Source organism: Gossypium hirsutum, chromosome D07 (genome assembly GCF_007990345.1).
Source record: "Gossypium hirsutum isolate 1008001.06 chromosome D07, Gossypium_hirsutum_v2.1, whole genome shotgun sequence".
NCBI lineage: Eukaryota > Viridiplantae > Streptophyta > Magnoliopsida > Malvales > Malvaceae > Gossypium > Gossypium hirsutum.
This window is the reverse complement of record NC_053443.1, coordinates 5,307,016-5,326,400: the sequence shown is the minus strand read 5'-3', so window position 1 is coordinate 5,326,400 and position 19,385 is coordinate 5,307,016. Positions and strand designations below refer to the sequence as shown.

The window sequence follows — 19,385 nt, the reverse complement described above, 5'->3', positions numbered from 1 at the left end:
TTGTTATAAATGAAAGAATATTTGTTGTAATGGCTAGTACCGTCCAAGAACTCATCAATTAAAAAGAGGAGAAAAATACTCTGGAAAGGCAGAGGATATTTATAGGTACCATACAGTGAAACTCAGTTATTTGTTGATATAAATAAAGATTATCTGGTCAAGGGCCAGTTTTACAAAAGTGCTTTAGAAAAGTGAGACAAAAAAAGTACGAAAATATGTAGTTTGTTAATATAAATAAAAATATTTTAATAATTTTTACTTTCAAATATAAAAACTAAAAACACTTAAATCTCGGCTTTTCAGCTTTTGTGTTTAGATGAAAAAACATTTTTCGACCGCACTTTTAACTTTCTTCATTGCTTTTGCTTCTGCGGTGGTAATAACCAGCAACCCAGAAGTATAAGTACACAGGAATTTAGATGCGATGGTAGTAGTATGATTTCAATATCTCCAAAGTGTATATATATGTTTAAATTATAGATACTTGATACCTAATTCTTTTTAAATATCAAATAAATAATTATAAGAACATTAAGAAAATAAAAGTATCATGAATTATACCTGCTGATTGTACAAAATAAGTAAAGCAATTACTTGGCTTAATGACATGTAAAGAACTTTAGAGTCGACCACCGTTATACAAAAGTGTTGGGGTGGGGCTGAGAGCACCATTTCAGCATCACGATTGTTTACCAATGGTCTCTTTAGCCTTTTATCAAATCCGAACCATTCTTTTTGTGCTGTTGTAGAATGATATTACAATTATTCATGGTTCGTGCATCGAGGAGACCGTGATTCCACAACTTGGTCATGAATAACCTCCAACACCTGCCAATTCAACATAGGTAGGTAATACGTTTATTATGATCTTCGAATTTAAGCATACATCCGATGTTATGTTGAAAACGGGACAACAAAAGTGCAATCTCATAAACATTATTAATGTAAGAATAGTTAAACTGCGACCGTTATGAGGTATTGTTTGTTTTTTGAGGTCTAAAGATCGCCCACTAGGTTTTTGTCTTTTGAGAAAACGGGTCTCGATAGGGAAGGATGGCCCTTGATTTCTAAAGCCTGAATCAAATCCTTGGCTAGTCGATGTGGGATCGTTTTTTATTACATCAGCCGATCAGAAACACTAGGAAGATGAGTATGTACAATCAGACAAGAGAAAGAAACTACAATTCATGGAAAATAGACAAGCTGAAGTGCTAGGGCTTAAATGACATAAATTTTAATCAGAAACAAAAGAGAGACGATGTACCAGATGAGAGCCGGGGCTTTGACAAGGTCCTGCCCATGTAATTTTGAAAATGCTTCACATGCCCATGGAATATGACCATCTGCTAACACCCTGCCATCGTTGAAACAGCAACAACAGGAGAAACAAATGAAGATCTAATGAGTCACTCGATTCAACTACGAGTGAAATGAAGAAACTACCAAAGGAACACAAAAAAGACCAACATCCTGGGCATCATATAGGTCGGTTTAAACGTGTTAAAACAAACTGTCATAATTACAGACAGAGGCGGGAAGAACTTATAATGACAATTATGATTTGATTTCAACTAGTTCCAAGTGAGAATAAAAGAAACGGAAGCAAAAACCCGAAGTAAAACAGAAAGACAAGATTACCTTTGCTTTCTCACAAATGAATTCCACAAATGCATTATTTGCTTCTCATCTTTGGTTACATCAACAAAATCATCAAGCATCTGCAACATGCTAGAGCATCTTAATGCAATCTTGTAAATGCAAAAACAATTTCACCAAGATTCAATTCATTAGCCCTAATGACCAACCCTGGCACTTCAGACACTCGGAGTCATTTTTGTAATGGGCTGTAAACATTAGTAATTACTGCATTATATCTTATTATTAGTTGTTCGTTCACTGACTTCAGTTCCTAGCTTGTCTACATCGCAGATATTGAGTCACGCAGTTCAATAATGTACCAAAAGGAATTTTAATGAGATTAAAATCTATACATATCTTTTCATCAAATACCATTTATATATTCCTTGGAAAGGGATCTACTAATGTCAAAATGGTTACTTTACTTCTGGTTGTCATGTAAGTTTGTGTAAATACTCCTTAACTTGTTGACAACTACATCACCCTTCAATTCTTAGCTGTCCACCGACCAAAATCCAACACAATATGTCCTTCCACAAAAGCATCAACATTGAAAGACTACGGAAGAGAAAACAAATAAAATAAACATACCCTTCGATCTTCAAAATCTGCAACGTCGTCATCGACCTCATCCTCACTGTCTCTGTCAGACGTCACTTGATCTATCGCCATTGGCTTCAAGCAGAGATGTAGAGTTTCACAGATTTTGATGTATACATTGTCAGTAATGGATTTCATAGTCAACTATTACTAAGCTTCTTAACATCTCTTGACAAAAACTAATGCAAAGGCATATTGAGCTGTACCACACAACATAATTCAAGGAGAATACCAAAACCACAGTCCTCAGTCCATTTCACATGCTAGCTAAGCCACAACTAGACCCACTCTCTTATTAGTTGTTAATGTGTGTATGTGTGATTAGTGTAAGCAGCAGCAAGCAACTTTTCTTTTTTTCTTTTTTCCTCTTTCTCTCTTCTTTTCACACTGCATTATGGATATCATCGCATTTCCCAGAACCAAATTACAAACACCAATTACAAAGTTTTCAATCACCTGTGCTCTATGTGAGTGAAAAAACTGTCGCTTCCGAAGGAAAGTACGGCTGAAAACACAGAGAAAATAATAAAATCAAACCCATATTCATGGTTCAACAATAAACCCTTTGTCATAGCAGAAAATAGGGCAAGGGTGGAGAGGGAAGCATATTGTCTAAACAAGACCAGTCCAAATGAGCACATCAATTTTATGACACACTTCCATCTTTTAACTAGTTGGTCACAACTGTTATTTGTCAGTTCTATTACTAAACTGGGAGGGAGATGATGGATACAGGATTTAGAACATTTATCCCTGAATCAGGAATGGCAGTGGCCACTAGACACTTTGGGTAGTAGATAAAGTACTTTACACCCCAACAGTTCTGAGACCAACACTCTCTAGAAAAACAATCATTCAACAGTAGCTACTACATTAGCACCAAAAAATACCTAGTGTAGAAATGTACAAAAAATTGACAAGCAATGCCTTTAAATTCACAGAACAAATTCCATAAACAATGCTCTGATGAAAAGAAAGAAACGCATTTAACCATTGCACAGCTTTGGAATGAATTAGAACACACTGAATATATAGATTAAAAAAAAAATTCAGGACATACTTTCTGGGATCAGAACGTTCCATAGATATTTTTCTTGTGTTTGCAAATTGCAAGGCAGGGGGGCCAAGATTGTTTCCGGACACTGATTGAACATGTTCAGAATCAGAATATGATTGTCCTGCAGTGCCTGAAACCCCTGCAACATTGGAACTGGATGGAAGATGTTCGGCACACTCCAGAGCACCCATTATACCATTTTGTATAATGTTACCACCTGAGACAAGAGCCCTTTCATCAGTATTTGAATCCGATAGCCTAGACAACCTTCCATTTCTAAAGTATATAGTAAATTTCGCTAAAAGTTATATTTTTTATAAAAGGAAAAAGTAACAAGTAAATGGTCGTATATAAAAATGTAATACCATGAGCCTTGTCAAGAAGCTCACAGCCTCCTGCTGGCAGATTTGATTCTAAGAAAACAGGATGTACATGCCTTGCATTTTGAACTAGGCCCTTCTGTCGTCTACGTCTTGAGCTGTGCATACGTATGAGCTACCAACTTCGGTTCGTGGAAATAAGATGAGGAAAGAAACTCACTAGCATGTAAATGGCAAATTAAATAACTTACTAATAGATAAATGTCTGTTGTTTAGGATCGACACCATCTGCAACAAGCTGAATAGAAAACATACACATGTAAACTAGAACAGTGACATGGACAAGATGTACAAAAATAGGCACATTTATATGGTTATAGTACAGTGGCAGATTCAATATTGAGTCACCCCATACTAGCAAATTTCACCTTAATCACGGCAAAAAATAAAACTTGAACTTTTACGTATTACAGTAACCTTTTCCCTGTGAATTTGAAGAAACAATTTTAAAAAGGGTGGGGCCAGATGCATTAACATTAGCCCAAATCAGTTCGTTTAGCCAAGAAGAAAAAATCAGAAACCAATACAGAATTGCAAGTCTTGTCAAGAAAATACTCTGACCTCAGATCTCCAACTATCAGTTTTGACTGAAACATTAACAGCTTGATACTCTTCAGTTACCTACAAAGTACCTATGAATTAGAATTTTTGGTATGCATGCATCAACTATCAGAATACCACCATGGATCCTGAAGTTTTACGAACCCAAAATTCAAAATTGAAGAGATCATGGTTTGCAGGCAAGTGATGCCTCAGACCCTATATATAAGAAAAAAATTTATGCATCAACCATATATGTCCAAGTAATACGGATACAATTTCATTTGAATCAAAATGAAAAAGAAGAAAAAATAGAACCAAGAGGAACAACCTTAAAGCTAGCACATTTTACTAAGCAGAAAGGGCAAGAGAAGTCTTCAGTTACTGCAAATAAATGGAATTTATGACATTAAATCAATAAGCAATATACAATGCAAAAATTATATAAAAATTCCAAACAAAATCCTAATGATTAACTAGTTAATCATAGTGTCTTGTCTACCAAATAAGGACTAGGAGAGAAGAATCAAAAAAATTCTAGAAAATAATCCTTAGCTTGAGGGTACAGGCAGCTAAAGAAAAAGATGCAACCTCAAGAAAACCAGAATGTGTATAAGATTTAACCCCTATCCCGAAGAAAAAGATGTAAGAACTAAGAAATAATACCTTCAGTCCTCTGTAACTTATTGTTATAATATCTGTAATTAAAGATGACATTTCCTGCTCTCAACCTAAAACCAAAAGCAGCATAATGTCAGTCTTAGAGATAGACATAGAGACCAAGGTTAAATCACATCAAGCAAATGCACATTCCTTACTTCTTTCAATTGTATGATTCTTTTTGTGTGTGTGTGCTGGGGGGAGGGGGGGGGGACACTATGTTTGAAACGCAAAAGTTAGTCTAAAGCACCCAATGTGACTATCTGTAGATTGGCATTTGGTAGTAAATCGAATTAAACATGAAAGTACCCAATAGAATCACTAATGCCCATCCTCCGCTTTTTCCTAAGTAAGATGTGCCTCATTTAGAGCACTTTGGAGAATGTTAAAGAAATTACAAGGTTATTTCCAAACACATTAACAACCAGGAAAGAGCAGGTAATATCAAATTTTCAGGGCATAGAAAGGGGAATAGATTTGATCAGAGAGCAAAACTACTTTTAATGGTTATTATAACAAGGATTACCCAATAATATGAGGCAGCGATGACGAGGAAACACCACTGCATGTGTATGAATTATAGGCAGATTTTTCCTTTACCCCAACCTCCTTAGCAGAAATGATGACCTGAAGCTGCAGTGGTTGATTCTTTTGGAGTGAAAAAAGTCAAATCAAATGCCATAAGTAAAATATTTCTAGAAGACAAGTCAGAAATGTCAATTTAAAAAGAAAAAGAAGCAGAGACATACCACTAAGGAAGAATTGCTGGAACTTTGAATTGAGATGAATTTGTCCTCATTCGAACATTTCAACTGCAGCAGGAAAGGATAAAAATAAAATATAGAAGTAACCGCAATTCAGATACTTATTTAAGCTTTAATCATCAGTGCTTGAACATGCATCGCAATTTTCTATACTGGTTACAGTGCGCCATCTAAAGAAAGTTGTACCATGGTTAAAGTATCACTCACACAAGCAGTCATCGACAATAAGCAAAACTGCTTGAGACAAAGTGATCACTTAAGAAAAAACCAGATAAGTACAGGGAAACCTAATTGACCATCGAATGGTATAGCAACACCATCAACATCCCAAATACATAGAGCTCAATACTACTAGCATAGCATTTCTATCAACCACTATATCCCTTTGATGCAGTTGCACAAATATTTTTTGGTTTCTACCAACTTCTAAACTGCCGTAGGAATTTTCATTGAAGCACTCTTAGACATAGACAGGTGGAGTTCAAGATATGCTTCAGCTAAAGCTGAGTTTAGGATGAATTTTCAAGCTTAGAATGGCATGGTTGAACAACATCACAAGTATATACCCAATAAAAATAGCAAGGAAAGAATCAGAGGCTAAGGACTGCAGAGTCATTCCTTAAGAGTATTATTTTATATTTGAGAAGAATATAGAAAATGGAGCACTGCCCTAGAAGTGATACTTTATGACTTGGCCATAGTACAAAAACAATCAAGAAAGCTTTCTCTGAATCTTAAACAATTCTTTTTTGCTATGATACGGACTAAAATAATAGCTAAGCAACCAGTAGAACAGTCCCCCAGATTTTTTTTCTTTAAATGATAACCAGAAAGCTATGATGGCACACCTTCAATAAGCAAAACTGCAAGTCAACAGGTAAAACCATCTCAGACCTTTGTCCCGAACTCAAGTTTGGGGATTTTTCCCAAGACAAATATAGTGATTCTAATGGTATCCTACCCCAAAGGCAGCATCCTCCATTTGCTGTGAGAATAAGTAGAATGTGAATGAAACAGAAAGAAAAAGTGACATTAATAGCTAAAATTCATACTAAATTGAACTGTTATAATGTAAGGGATTTATGAAATACATACCAAAGCTGACAAGCAAAATGGCAAGCGAGCCAGATTTGGCCTCCATAGCTAGCTTATTAATCTCAGGAAGAATAAAATTTACTTGGGCTTGATTACTGTCATCAATGCCAGTGAAGCTAGTCAAGATACAAGCCCGACGAAAACGATAAACTGCAGAATACTTCATTGTGGGGTTCAAAAAGTAAATATATCATAAATGAAGTACAAAAAAAAGAGTACAACAATACCAGAAAAGAAGATAAATAGACTAATGGATTTAGTTTTGAATGTACAGACATGATACACCCTACCTCTGCAACCGCAACATCAGAAACTAGCCTTGCCAACAAGATGTATAAAGGAAAAACAGTTTGTGTCAGTACACCTTCATTGACAATCCCTGGTACTGACACTGTCATTTGTATCCTACATATCAACCAAATAAAATGCAGTTAATAACTCAAATTTACCTGTATATAGCAAATTTTGATCAAGTCAAACAAGACAACACATGATTATTAGAAAACAATAACCAAAAACTAATCATCATCAAAATTTAATTAATAAATTCATTGATAATCACACAACACAATAAGAATTAACTCCTACCACAAAGAAACTTGTCATTGCTACCTAAATGATGCAAATTCCAACAACCATATGTATAGTCAAACATAAGAATCTATACAACAGATTTGCCTATCCTAAAAGTTGCAACCATAAGCACTTTCAAGTTGCAACCACATTGGAACATTACCTCTTTTTGTGTTTTGCCTGAAGTTTGTAACGCAAACATCTTTGAAGAAATAATGGCTGCAAATTAAAAGAAAAATAATTTAAAGATGACCACAACTAACAAGTAGATTGATATAAAAAAGTATCCGAGTTAAAGATTAAAGAAAAATCTCTTCCAATGAAAATAAAACTAAGATGGTTCAAACCAGCATGTACTTTTTAACTGTCTGCAACTTCGAATGACACCACATCTTGAACAAACATGAAAATCAATCTACATGAAAAAAATAAAATGTCGAAAGCAACAAGAAGCAGAAATATTACATTTCTTATAGCGCGCCTTTGAAGAATGTTATAGAGTTCTACAGGCTTGCAATAAACCGATAGACTCTCTTCAGCTGCAATTTCCTCTTCAGCATATAAATTCAGGCCAGAATCTTCTTGGCACATTTGATCTGTGCTTCTTGAATAGCTGGAAAGAAAGATAACATGAGAACCCCTCAACTCATGAACTTATCCAAATAGACATACTCCAAAATCACACTTCATTACAACACAAAAACAAACAAACAAAAACTCTATAATAAATCAACAATAATCAAACATAAAGGCTCTAGAACAAGATATCATTCACAATGACCTTGAGAAAAACAATGTTTGCATGATCACATACTTTTAGCTTGACATTGATAGAAAATACGCGAAACCCAAACCAAGATACCTATGAGCATAACATATTGCCATAATAATATTAAAAATTAAAAGAAGAAAAAATAAAACCCTCAAATTATGAGTTTAAAATCCCAGAGAACATACGAGGAGGTTTCACGAGCCACTAAAGGAATGCCCGGCATTCTTATTAGATAATGCTTAATTTTAGCATCATAGCTTTCCTCTCACCTCAAACCTGCAAAGAAGAAAACCAAGATTAAAAGCTCTAATTAATTTTAAAATTTAAGTTCATATTTAAAAAAAAAACATTTCATCAAATATAAATCGGCTTAAATTATTTCTATTAACGATTTAAAATTCGAATAAATTTTCTTTTAAAATGCATTCGCCAATCTCTCCAAAGGGATTTTTTTTTAATTATGAGAGTGAATGGAGAAGTGTAGTAAATTACAAGACCTGAAATAGAAACAACATATAAAATAGAGCCTAAAAATTAAAAAAAAATTGGAGATGAGAGGGAATTGATTGAAAGAATAAAGATTAACTGAACTTTGAGGAAAAAAAAAAGATCACTAATTAATAGCTTCGAAATCGGAAGCGAAAATTTAATTTTGGAATCCAATTTGAAGCTTTCTTGAACGAGTAAATGGGAAATAGGCAAACAGTAATCTGTAAGTTTCTCAGCTTTTAGATAATAGTTTTTAGGCTTAATACTTTTTGGTCCCTATACTATTGTTAAATTCTCACTTTGGTACTTTCACTTTTTTTTTTATTAACTTGACTTTTACTTGCATTCTATATAACTCATTACCCCCAAACCCAAATTTCTCTTAAAAAGTTTTTAAATCAGCTAATGACCCGATTTATGTGTCAAAACAACTATAAAAAATATTTAAATTTTTAAAAATTAAAAATTACCAAAAAATCATAAAAATATTAGAACTTAGAAAATTATAAAAATTAAAAATTATAAGTATGCGAAACACTAAAAAAATAAAAATCTCATAAATTTTTAAAAAATTGTTTGTTTGGAATATTAGGTTTTTGGAAAATTTTAGACCTTTATGAATTTCTTTTAAGAATTTTATGGTATTTTTGTAAATTTTAGAATTTTTTGGATTTTTTAAGGAAATTTGAATTTTTTTTAGTAAAAATACCTTAATTTTAAAATTCCAAACAAACAATTTTTTTTAAAAAATTTATGATTTTTCTAATTTTTTTTGAAGTTTTGCATACTTTAATTTTAGTTTTTTTTATAATATTCAACAATGGATTATGATTTTTTTTTAAGTTTTTTAAATGATTTTCTGAGTTTTAAGATTTTTTTTTATTCTTTATTTTAAATTATTTTTTAGTTTTGTTATATTTTCTAGTTTTTTAATTTTCGTGAAACTTGGCAGCATGTCATTGGTTGGCTTAATTTTTTTACAGAAATTTGAGTTAGGGGTAATGGGGATTATATAATGAAAGTACAGGATGAAACTGATAAAAAATTGTATAGGTATCAAAGTCATAATTTAATTATAATACAATGCCAAAAGAGATATTAAGCATCTTTGTTTAGGTTGTGCTTTTCTTTTCTTTTCCTTTTTTTTCTTTGTTTATTTTTAGAGTTAAATGTCACATTTACCCTCAAAACTTTTCTTGAATGTGCAATATGATACCCTTGCAAAAGAAAAAAGAAAAAAAAAAGAGAAAAGTTCAATTTGATACTTATACTTTTGTTTTATGTTTCAATCCACCCCAAATTATTTTAATGAAAATGGATTGAAATGATATATTTGCATTAATCTTTTTATTTTTCTATCCCTTCAATTTTTCATCTTTCTAATTTTCTTTTCATTATAAAATTAGGAGTATAATATGCTTCAGCGCACTCGAATCTACACTCTTTTGCACTAGCAACAATGCTGATAACAACTAAGCTAAAACTCAATCAACGAAAAAAATATTAAAATGTGCAATTTAAAGCTAATTTATGAGTGAGAGACGTTGAGTGAAAAAAATGGAAATATTGAAAGGTGCAATTTAGGGGTGAGATGTTAGAAGAGTCAAATGTAACGTCAGACTCATTTATGAAATTTAAACTTGTGGGATACAACAATGCCTAGGCTGTAAAGTGTAACTGGTTGTTGAATATTTTCTTCCCCATTGATTCAATTAGTTAAATCGAAAATCGGAGATATCATCCATTGAATGTTTATTAAAATCTTGATGATAAGAATAAATTCAAATTTTAGATTATTAAAGTATTAATCATAAAAAAATTATGAAATTTTACACAGTTATAAGTGAATTTCTTTTTCTTACTTAATGTTATTCCATTCTATTTTCAAAACATCAAGGTTGCTTTGTTTGAATGTTGGTTTACTTAACTTGAGTTCTTAATTTTTCAATTTTTATTAGGTCTTTGATTCTGTATTTTCTTAAATTTAATTTTTATTTTTGTCTTTTATTTTGTATGAGTAGAATATTTGTAATGTCAATGGAACGCTATAGCATTCTAAGGAACACAAGAGATTGTTGGTAAATGCTTTTGTCAAGTTAATTACAAGTTCAACAATTACTAATTTGATCGAGTCAAAAATTATTAGTGTAAATTCAAATAAAATAATATTTAAGCTATAACTAAATTAACAAATAAAAATACTAAACTAAATTTTTTCCTTTTTTGTTGGAATTAATGCAAATAGATTGAAATGATGGTTGATTGATTCGTGGATTACTAACTAAGCTGATAAATCTATGATGATTATATTGTTTGTCATTCCCAACTAAGAATCTCCTCTAGGTCCCATCCTAAACTAAAACATAACACCTAAGCTCTCATCTCGATCTCACTATTCGGCACAAATGTATCAAATACCTACTTGATAGAGTCTCCTCTTGGTCTCGCCCATCTAAATCTTCCACTAAATGTGTCAATTCTAGTACGTAATATGCAATTTAATACACTTACCAATCAAAGCATAGATAATAACTTAGCTAAGTAACCCACTTATCAATCAACCAATAAAATAATTCAGTACATGATTAAACTTGAATTCCTCACATGCATTTTAACAAACACATAGTAAGTATAAAATGCAAAAGATAAGGTTGAGAAAATGCTCATTAATAGATAAAATCCGACGAAGCACGAGCATTTAATATCTCTCTCTTCACAATGTTCCAACTAAAACGAAAAAATAAAAATACTATAGCAAAATTAAAAAAGAAAAGAGAACCTAACTAAACCCTGAACTAAGAACTATGAAACTAAGGAAAATGTTTTCGGCTCACAAAATCTAAATTCAAAGACTTATAAAGTGGTATTTATAGTCTACTAACATTTAACCGAACATTAATCATTTTGCCAAAAATAAAATTATGTATATTAATAGGTACTTACAGACTCAAACAAATAATTTATATTAGAACAAACAAAAAAATAAGTGTATATTAATATAAATAATATTTTAGATCGATATGATAAAAATATCATATTGATTTAAAAAATTACACGCATGATTGATAGTGTGCTTGATTGACATGTTTTTATGATAGAAATATCAAATGTTTATTTTCTTTTCTCTCGTTTTTCAATTCTACTAAGAAATAGTTGGAAAGAAATTTGTTTTTCTTTTAGTTTCCCTATTTTTCCTGCCAAGCACTTTTATGGAAAGAAAAAAAATATATTTTTTTAATCTTTATATTTTGTATCCTTTTAATTTTTCATCTTTCTAATTTTCTATTCTCACTCTAAACTTTGGATTTTAAAGAATAAAAAGAGAAAGTTTTATGTTTATTGGGTAGTACTCATCAAAGATATTGAGATTTAAAGTTGTTGAATTTTTCAGCTTTAAACTTTAAAGAAAACAAATAGAAATATTTATTAACAGTTAGAGTTTTAAACTTTAGAGGGATGAAGAAAAAGGTAGAAACTAAAATAATAAAAATCTATTGAAAAAAATAAATATATATATTGATTTATTTTTTTCTTTTATACGGGTGTAGCATCATGATTCTTCGGTTTAATTTATAGTCCCTTCCCAACCCTTAAATAAGAGAATAATGTGTTTCAGCACACTCGAATTCACGTCTTTTTACACTAGCAACAATATCGATACTAACTGAGTTAAGACTCAATCGACGAAAAAAATATTAAAATGTGCAATTTAAGACTAATTTATGAGTGAGAGACGTTGGGTAAAAAAATAGAAATATTAAAAGGTGTAATTTATGGGTGAGATGTTAGAAGAGTCAAATGCAACATCAGACTCATTTATGAGATTTAAAATTGTGGGATACAATAATGCCTAAGCTGTAAAGTATAACCGGATGTTGAATATTTTCTTCCCGTTGATTCAGTTGGTTAAATCGAAAATTAGAGGTATCATTCATTGAATGTTTAGTTCAAATTTTAAAATAGTGATGATAAGAATAGTTGTATTAATAAATTTAAATTTTAGACTATTAAAGTATTAATCATAAAAAAATATGAAAATTTACACAATTATAAGTGAATCGCTCTTTTCATTTTGCTTAATTTTATTCCATTCTATTTTCAAAACATCAAGGCTGCATTCTTGAATGTCGGTTTACATGAGTTTTCAATTTTTCAATTTTTATTAGGTCTTTGATTCTGCATTTTCTTAAGTTTAATTTTTATTTTTGTTTTTTCTTATATGATGAGTAGAATAATTTATAACTACTCCTCAACTCTATTTAAAATAGAAGGACAAATGCGTTTCAATAAGTTCAAACTCGCATCTTCCTATATTGACAACAATGCATCACTAACCGAGTAAAGACTCTGTCATCAATTTTTTTAGTCTTAAGTTGTTTTTCTTTTAATTCTCTCATCTTTCTTACCAAGCAAATTTATGGAAAGAAAAAAAAATATTTTTAATATTTTTTTGTTTTTCTATCATTTCAATTTCTCATTTTGTTTTTACTCTAAAATTTGGATTTTAAAGAATAGAAAGAGAAAATTTAGTCCTCAAAGATATTGATATTTAAAATTGTAGGATTTTTTAGCTTTAAACTTTAAAGAAAACAAATAGAAATGTTTATTAACTGTCAGAGTTTTGAACTTTAGAGGGGATGAAGAAAAAGATAGAAACTAAAAAGCCTTGAGGGAAGGGTTTGCAAATGCTTTAAAAATATATCAAAAATTTTAACAATATGTTAAAAAATTTTATAAAAATTTAAAATTTTGGCGTGCATTCTAAGCGATTACTTTCTTTTCATATGAGTGTAGCACCACGATTCCTAGTTTTAGTTCATAGCCCCTCTCAACCCTTAAATAAGAAGATAATGTGCTTCAGCATACTCAAACTCACCTTCTCTTGCACCAACAACAATTCCGATTCCAATTGAGTTAAAAACTTAATCGACGAAAAAAATACTACAAGGTGCAATTTGAGGCTAATTTATGAGTGAGAGACATTGAGTGAAAAAAGAGGGAAACATTAAAAGATGAAATTTATGGGTGAGATGCTGAAAGAGTGAAATGTAGCGTCAGACTCATTTGTGAGATTTAAAATTGTGAGATACAACAATGCCTGGGCTGTAAAGTGTAACCGGTTGTTGAATATTTTCTTCCCTATTGATTCAATTGGTTAAACCCAAAATCGGAAGCATCATTCATTGAGTGTTTAGTTCAATTTTTAAAATCTTAACATTTCTATTAAAAAATTCAATTTTTAGATTATTAAAGTATTAATCATAAGAAAATTTTATGAAATTTTATACTGTAAGGTTGCTTTCTTTTAATATTGGTTTACTTAACTTGAAATTTTAATTTTTCAATTTTTATTAGGTCTTTGATTTTTCATTTTCTTAAACTTAATTTTTATTTTATTTTTTATACAATAAGTAGAATACGGATACTAATCAAGTAAAGACTCAATTACCAATTTTTTTTTCTAATCTTAAATGTTAGATTTTCTTTTCTTAATTGGAGCTATCCAATTGCAAATACTTCTTCATGGACCATTGACACACTTCTTTAGGAAAATTTTCAACACACTAACTTTTAATTTCTCATTAGAAGATATATCTAATAAGTTATATAACAGTTATATAAATCTTTTTATATAACAGTTATATGATTTTATATAGTACAATCTAATAAGTTATAAATTATTTATTATCTTAAATATATTTTTTTATTTTTTTATTAATATAAAATAATTTAAATATATCTTATTATTTAATTTAAAATTTACCATAAATATGATTTTAATAAATATTAGTTATCGTTTTAAAAAATATATAATTTTAATTTAAGTCTATAATCTTATAAAATATAAATTTTATTATAGTATAATAGCACATTGTGTCTTTAATGATTGTTTTTTAATCTAACCTGAGTCTAAATTTGAATCCAAATAATATTTATTTTAATATATATTCATAATTTTTAATCTCATCACTAAAATAATTAATTTTAAGAGAGGTCAAAGTTATTAAATCCAGTCAAATTTGAATAAACAAAAGACTATGTTTTAAGACGGAATTTGTGTAATAACATGAGTACATGACAGATTCGTGATGTTCTTAAATATGTTCTGCAGTAGAAAAAAGACTAACATGAGTTACATGTAGACCTGCCTGAAAAATAGGAGGATTTAGGTAAAAAAATAAGGCCTATTTTAAAAACGGGCCGAGCCTCAGGTAATATATTTTTGTCCCAACCCGAATTCGCTAAATGCCAAGAAAAAAGCTGCTATATTTTTTGTTATTTTAATGATATTTTCTTATTGTTTTCTCCCTATTTTGTTACTATTTCACTATTATATTACTACTGTTTTATTATTATTATTTAGATATTGTATAACACTTGTTTTATTATTAATTTTGTTATTATTTTAGAGACATTTTCTGGTTAAGTTGCATCTATCTTAGTATTATTTAAGTATGTATATTATTTAAATTTACTTTCAATTTGTTCGAAAATATTTATTTTAATGTTTTAGTATTTTTTATGTATTATATATATTTAAAAATTATGTAAAAATAATATAATATAAAAATTAATATGAGCGAGCCGAGTCAGACTCGAGTTTTAGCATTTTTATCTGGGCCCGACCCAAACCTGACCCGGCCTATGATCACCTCTAATTACATGATATGCTCATCTGTAATTTTGTCAATATAAAATGTTAAAAGTACTTATTTTATTGACGAGATAGCAATTTTTTCTTTTCAAAATAATTAAAATTTATTTTATAAGTTTTTAATTAAATATTAAACTTCGGATAATTATTGTTTTGTTATTCATATTCAAGTTTTGTAGCTATCTAAAATTCGTAGCTATTCTTTCTATCGTTTTCGAAAATTTATATTAAATTTTCTAAAGCAAAATACACCTTATCAGATATCCTTTAAAATATAATATATCTTATCACTACTTAACACTTACACTCTGTTTGTTTCACTGAAAATGAGTTTAAGAAAAATGACTTTATTTTCTAAAAAAATTAATATATTCTAGTATTTGCATGATGTTAAATATTTTTTTATTATTTGACATATTTTCTGAAAATATTTCATAAAATTCATTTTAAATGAAACAAATCTTTTCATTATTTAGTTGAATTTATTTTATATCTATAAATTTATATTTTTTATATTTTACATTAAGATAACATAAATATATTTGTTATAAAATATTATAGTGCAATATACTTTTAACAATAAAAATATTTTGTAATAATCAATGTTATATATAAATTTAATTTAAATTATATATATTACAAATAATTATAAGGGATAAATGAAGCTAAGCATTATTTAAACCATATTTTAAATATATCAGGCTTAAATTTAATCTATTTTAAGTATTTAATCTACTTACTTTTATTTTTGAATTAAAATATGACATCAATAAAATTTATAAAAAGATTTACCGATATTTAAAAATTAGACTTAATTTTTAAAATTAAAAAGACTAAATTTTTAAAAATAAAAGTACAGATAACATATTTTAATAAACATTTATTATTAATATATAGTTTATTATTAAAATATTAATATTGAAATTACTTTTATTATTTAAATAAAATTGAAATATTAAATAATTTATTATATGATTAGATAATTAAATATATATGTTCAATAAACTTGAAAATTATAATATTTTATATTAATATTTTATTAATTTTAAATATTTTTAAAAATAAAAAATAATATTGTATATTAATATAATATATATTATATAGTGTTTAATTTAAATATTCAATTTTACTTTATTGTAATTGAAGTGGAACCAACAAACACACAAACTAACAACAAAAACAAGTAGTGCTTATTACAGTCAATTACATGGGAGTTTTTAACATAAACAGACAGCCACATCATCCCCCCGAAGTTTCTAATGCTGCTTTTAAATTTAGAAAAAAACATCTTTTCATCATCAACAACATAACAACAACATCATTAAGGATCGGTTTAATGGCCACTTGATCCTGAACTTTTGCACAGCTCCATTACAAAAGCATGCAGTAGAGAACTAATTTAAGAAGCCGCCGCACCGGTGAGCTGTGCCGCCCTATCTTTCATCTCCCGTGCCTTGCTAGCCAATTTCATCCCCGCACTATCCAACTGATCCGCCGCCGGTGGGTGCCTCCCCGTCACATACCTGTATATATAGTCATTTAAGAATAAGAAAAAGCTACTAATAGGGCCATGGAAGCCCTAACAGTTGGATTGAATTTTACTTTCTAATAAAAAAATTTTAAAAAATTTAATCACGTAAAAAAAGTAAATTAATTATTTTTGTTCATTTAAAAAAAATTTACATTAAAATTTGACTGACCCGACGGACTGCTAAAAAAATTGACACGACTTTAACATGTAATGATTAAGGTGTATCTCATACTAATTTATGAAATTTTTAATTATAAAAATAGATGAAATTTTTAATGAAAAGATATTTCGTTTTGATCTTTGATAAAATTTACTCTCTTTAATCTTTGATAAAAATGTAGAGACTAATTTACTATTTTTTAAATAAAAATAGTCCAGTACAGGAAATTTCATGGTATTTTTGGAGATCATTAAAAAAGAAAAAAAGATGAAGGACCTGTAAATCCAGGACAGAACCGTGACGGCTGCAACACCGAAACCGCCGGAGGCGACGAAACCCGTTGCTAGGAGAGCTGTTGCAATGAGAGCAGGGACAAGAACTGGACTGAAAATAACGAAGAGTGGAGTGGCTATAGTGAGTGCAATAACGGTGCCAGCTAGGATTAAACCGGAGAGAATGAGGAGGGAACCACCGGCTGTTGCGGCAGTAGCGGCTTTCACCATTTGGTGAGTCATTGGTTGAGTGTTTTGGAGGTGGTGGTCAGCCATTGCCTAAAAAAACAAAGAAAAGAACTTGAAGAAATTGCTAGTAAATGGAAAGTATGTAGGTATGTATGATATTGGAGAGAGAGAAAGAGAGGAGAGAGGTGGGTTATATAGAAGGAAAAGAGGGGGCACGTGTAAGAAGAAAGAAAGGCACGTGGTGAGGATGCTTTCATGCAGGGGTTGCATGTAAAAAATGGCTTGGTTTTAGGACACGTTGATTTTTGTCGGGTTTGATTTTTTAGGTCCTTTGAACGAGACGACGTCCAATGTTCTCGTGGAAGCTATTCGAAGAGGTAAGGTTGAATTCTATTATTATTCTATTTTGTCTTTGTTTTTTAAATTTTAGTACAAATTTAATCTAAATAATAGTAGTTAGATTTATAGATTTAATTTATATTCTTCAATTGAATTATTCTAAATATATAACTTTTAAATTTTAAAATTTCACTCTTCATCAAGAATAAAAATTAATAGTAAAATTTAATCAAAATATAAATAATATTCACGAAATATATTTTATTCTTAATGAGTAAAAACTAATCTCAACTACATAATTGAAAAATAAAATAAACTATTATCACGTCACATCTTGTAATTTAATCGCGTTGATTCATATTATTGTCAATGTCTTAAGACATTGCTACGCGACTGCCACCACAGCAGGGTTGGAGACGGTAGGGCTGATTCATCCATAGGTTGTAGAACTCAAAATCGATTCCTCACTTCAAAAATAAAGTAAAATTGGATTTCTTTGTAATATTTTTGGATTTTTATCAACATAAATTAAAATTAAGTTATTACAATTATGGACCACACCAAGCATGGGTCATAAGCTTGTGTAGTGTTGGGTCAAGTATGAATTGGGCTTATAATCCAAGCATAACCCAATTTTGAACTCCATTCTATTAAGTCTATAACCAAGTAGTTTCGTTCAATTCACAACAACATAACAACATTGTTGTTTGTTGTAAATTCATTGATAAATAGATATCTATAACTCCTTCAAGTTTTTCCTATTATAAATCCTATAGAATGAATTTTCATAATCCCTAAATCATTAACGTCGGTCTTAAATGCTTTGTAACTTGTGGTTTTTGAAGCTCTATAAATAGAGGGTATGTACAAACTTATTGAAGGCCAATGTGAAAGTTGAATCATCCTTTCATCTTCTCTTCTCTTGTATATTTCTCCTTGCTTTATAATCTTGTTTACTTTTTTTAACAATATAATGAGAAAATTATAAATTTGTTAGATAAGAAGTATTGCAGGGTTGAGGTTTGGAGTCTCATCATACAAAGTTGTTCTATGTACGTTTTTCTCAAATTATTTTGAGTTTAAGTCTTACCATGTGGACCCTATCAAGATTTATTTTGATTTAGGTTCGGATATATTTCAGTTTTCATCCTGTTATGCTTTGTATTGAGTTATCCTAATTATAGTTGATCGAACATGTAATTTATACTTATAAACTCTTTAAAAAAGCCATTGCAAATAAAAACTTCTATGATTAAGTTCAGTTAGGCTTATGCATTGTTGTACTTATCAAAAAAAATTCGAACGAAAATGAAAATTTATTAAAATTGAGTGAGTAATCTAACTCTCGAATTAATGGTGGATAACCAACATGAAAACATATGTTAACAACCAATTAACCTAATCATTTGTCTCGTCTACCAGAAAAATAGAAATAATTAGAGGAAAGATTCCAAAAATAATAATGAAGAATAATTATTGTTGGCTTTAATATGAAAAGAACATCTACCTGGAAATTCAACTAATTAATCATAGCGACTAACGATCCCCAATAATGTTTTTTTCTAATAATCTAAACTTAAAATTAAACAAATTTTATTCATGTTTATTAAGTCGATTTGCATGGAGCTCGATCTTAGTAAAAAAAAATTAATTTCGAATTTTGTGAATAAA

General features: G+C 29.6%; 2 protein-coding genes across 9 annotated transcripts; both read right to left on the bottom strand.

Annotated features, from left to right (window-relative positions):
* Positions 1–531: 531 nt before the first annotated feature.
* On the bottom strand, positions 532–8,797 carry LOC107953615 (polycomb group protein EMBRYONIC FLOWER 2). Of its 8 annotated transcripts, none has more exons than XM_016888973.2 (21): positions 8,671–8,797; positions 8,265–8,355; positions 7,773–7,920; positions 7,471–7,526; positions 7,025–7,139; positions 6,735–6,894; positions 6,488–6,624; positions 5,625–5,687; positions 5,402–5,523; positions 4,882–4,946; positions 4,547–4,599; positions 4,381–4,434; positions 4,237–4,296; positions 3,867–3,913; positions 3,661–3,773; positions 3,299–3,512; positions 2,695–2,743; positions 2,230–2,313; positions 1,639–1,718; positions 1,265–1,354; positions 532–828 (listed from the first exon to the last, which is right to left on the bottom strand). In XM_016888973.2, exons 2-21 carry the CDS (start codon positions 8,300–8,302, stop codon positions 705–707), a joined length of 1,872 nt encoding a protein of 623 aa, XP_016744462.2. In that variant the 5' UTR covers positions 8,303–8,355; positions 8,671–8,797; the 3' UTR covers positions 532–704. The 8 variants fall into 8 exon arrangements, with proteins under 8 accessions (XP_016744462.2, XP_040953117.1, XP_040953115.1 ...); XM_041097183.1 differs by having other exon boundaries at positions 5,402–5,508; XM_041097181.1 differs by having other exon boundaries at positions 5,402–5,508; positions 8,666–8,795.
* Positions 8,798–16,391: 7,594 nt separating this feature from the next.
* Positions 16,392–17,544, bottom strand: LOC107953616 (oleosin L). The gene is made up of 2 exons (XM_016888978.2): positions 17,191–17,544; positions 16,392–16,746 (listed from the first exon to the last, which is right to left on the bottom strand). The coding sequence occupies exons 1-2, from the start codon at positions 17,460–17,462 to the stop codon at positions 16,623–16,625; spliced, it is 396 nt and encodes a 131-aa protein (XP_016744467.1). The 5' UTR covers positions 17,463–17,544; the 3' UTR covers positions 16,392–16,622.
* Between the last annotated feature and the right edge of the window lie 1,841 nt (positions 17,545–19,385).

Coding starts and splice junctions, on each gene's coding strand:
- LOC107953616 (XM_016888978.2), bottom strand. CDS start 17,462: ATGGCTGACCACCACCTCCAAAACACTCAACCAATGACTCACCAAATG. Junction 16,747..17,190: donor GTTCTGTCCTGGATTTACAG/GTCCTTCATCTT, acceptor CTATATATACAG/GTATGTGACGGGGAGGCACC.
- LOC107953615 (XM_016888973.2), bottom strand. CDS start 8,302: ATGCCGGGCATTCCTTTAGTGGCTCGTGAAACCTCCTC. Junction 2,314..2,694: donor TTCACTCACATAGAGCACAG/GTGATTGAAAAC, acceptor CTCTGCTTGAAG/CCAATGGCGATAGATCAAGT. Junction 1,355..1,638: donor TCATTTGTGAGAAAGCAAAG/GTAATCTTGTCT, acceptor CAACGATGGCAG/GGTGTTAGCAGATGGTCATA.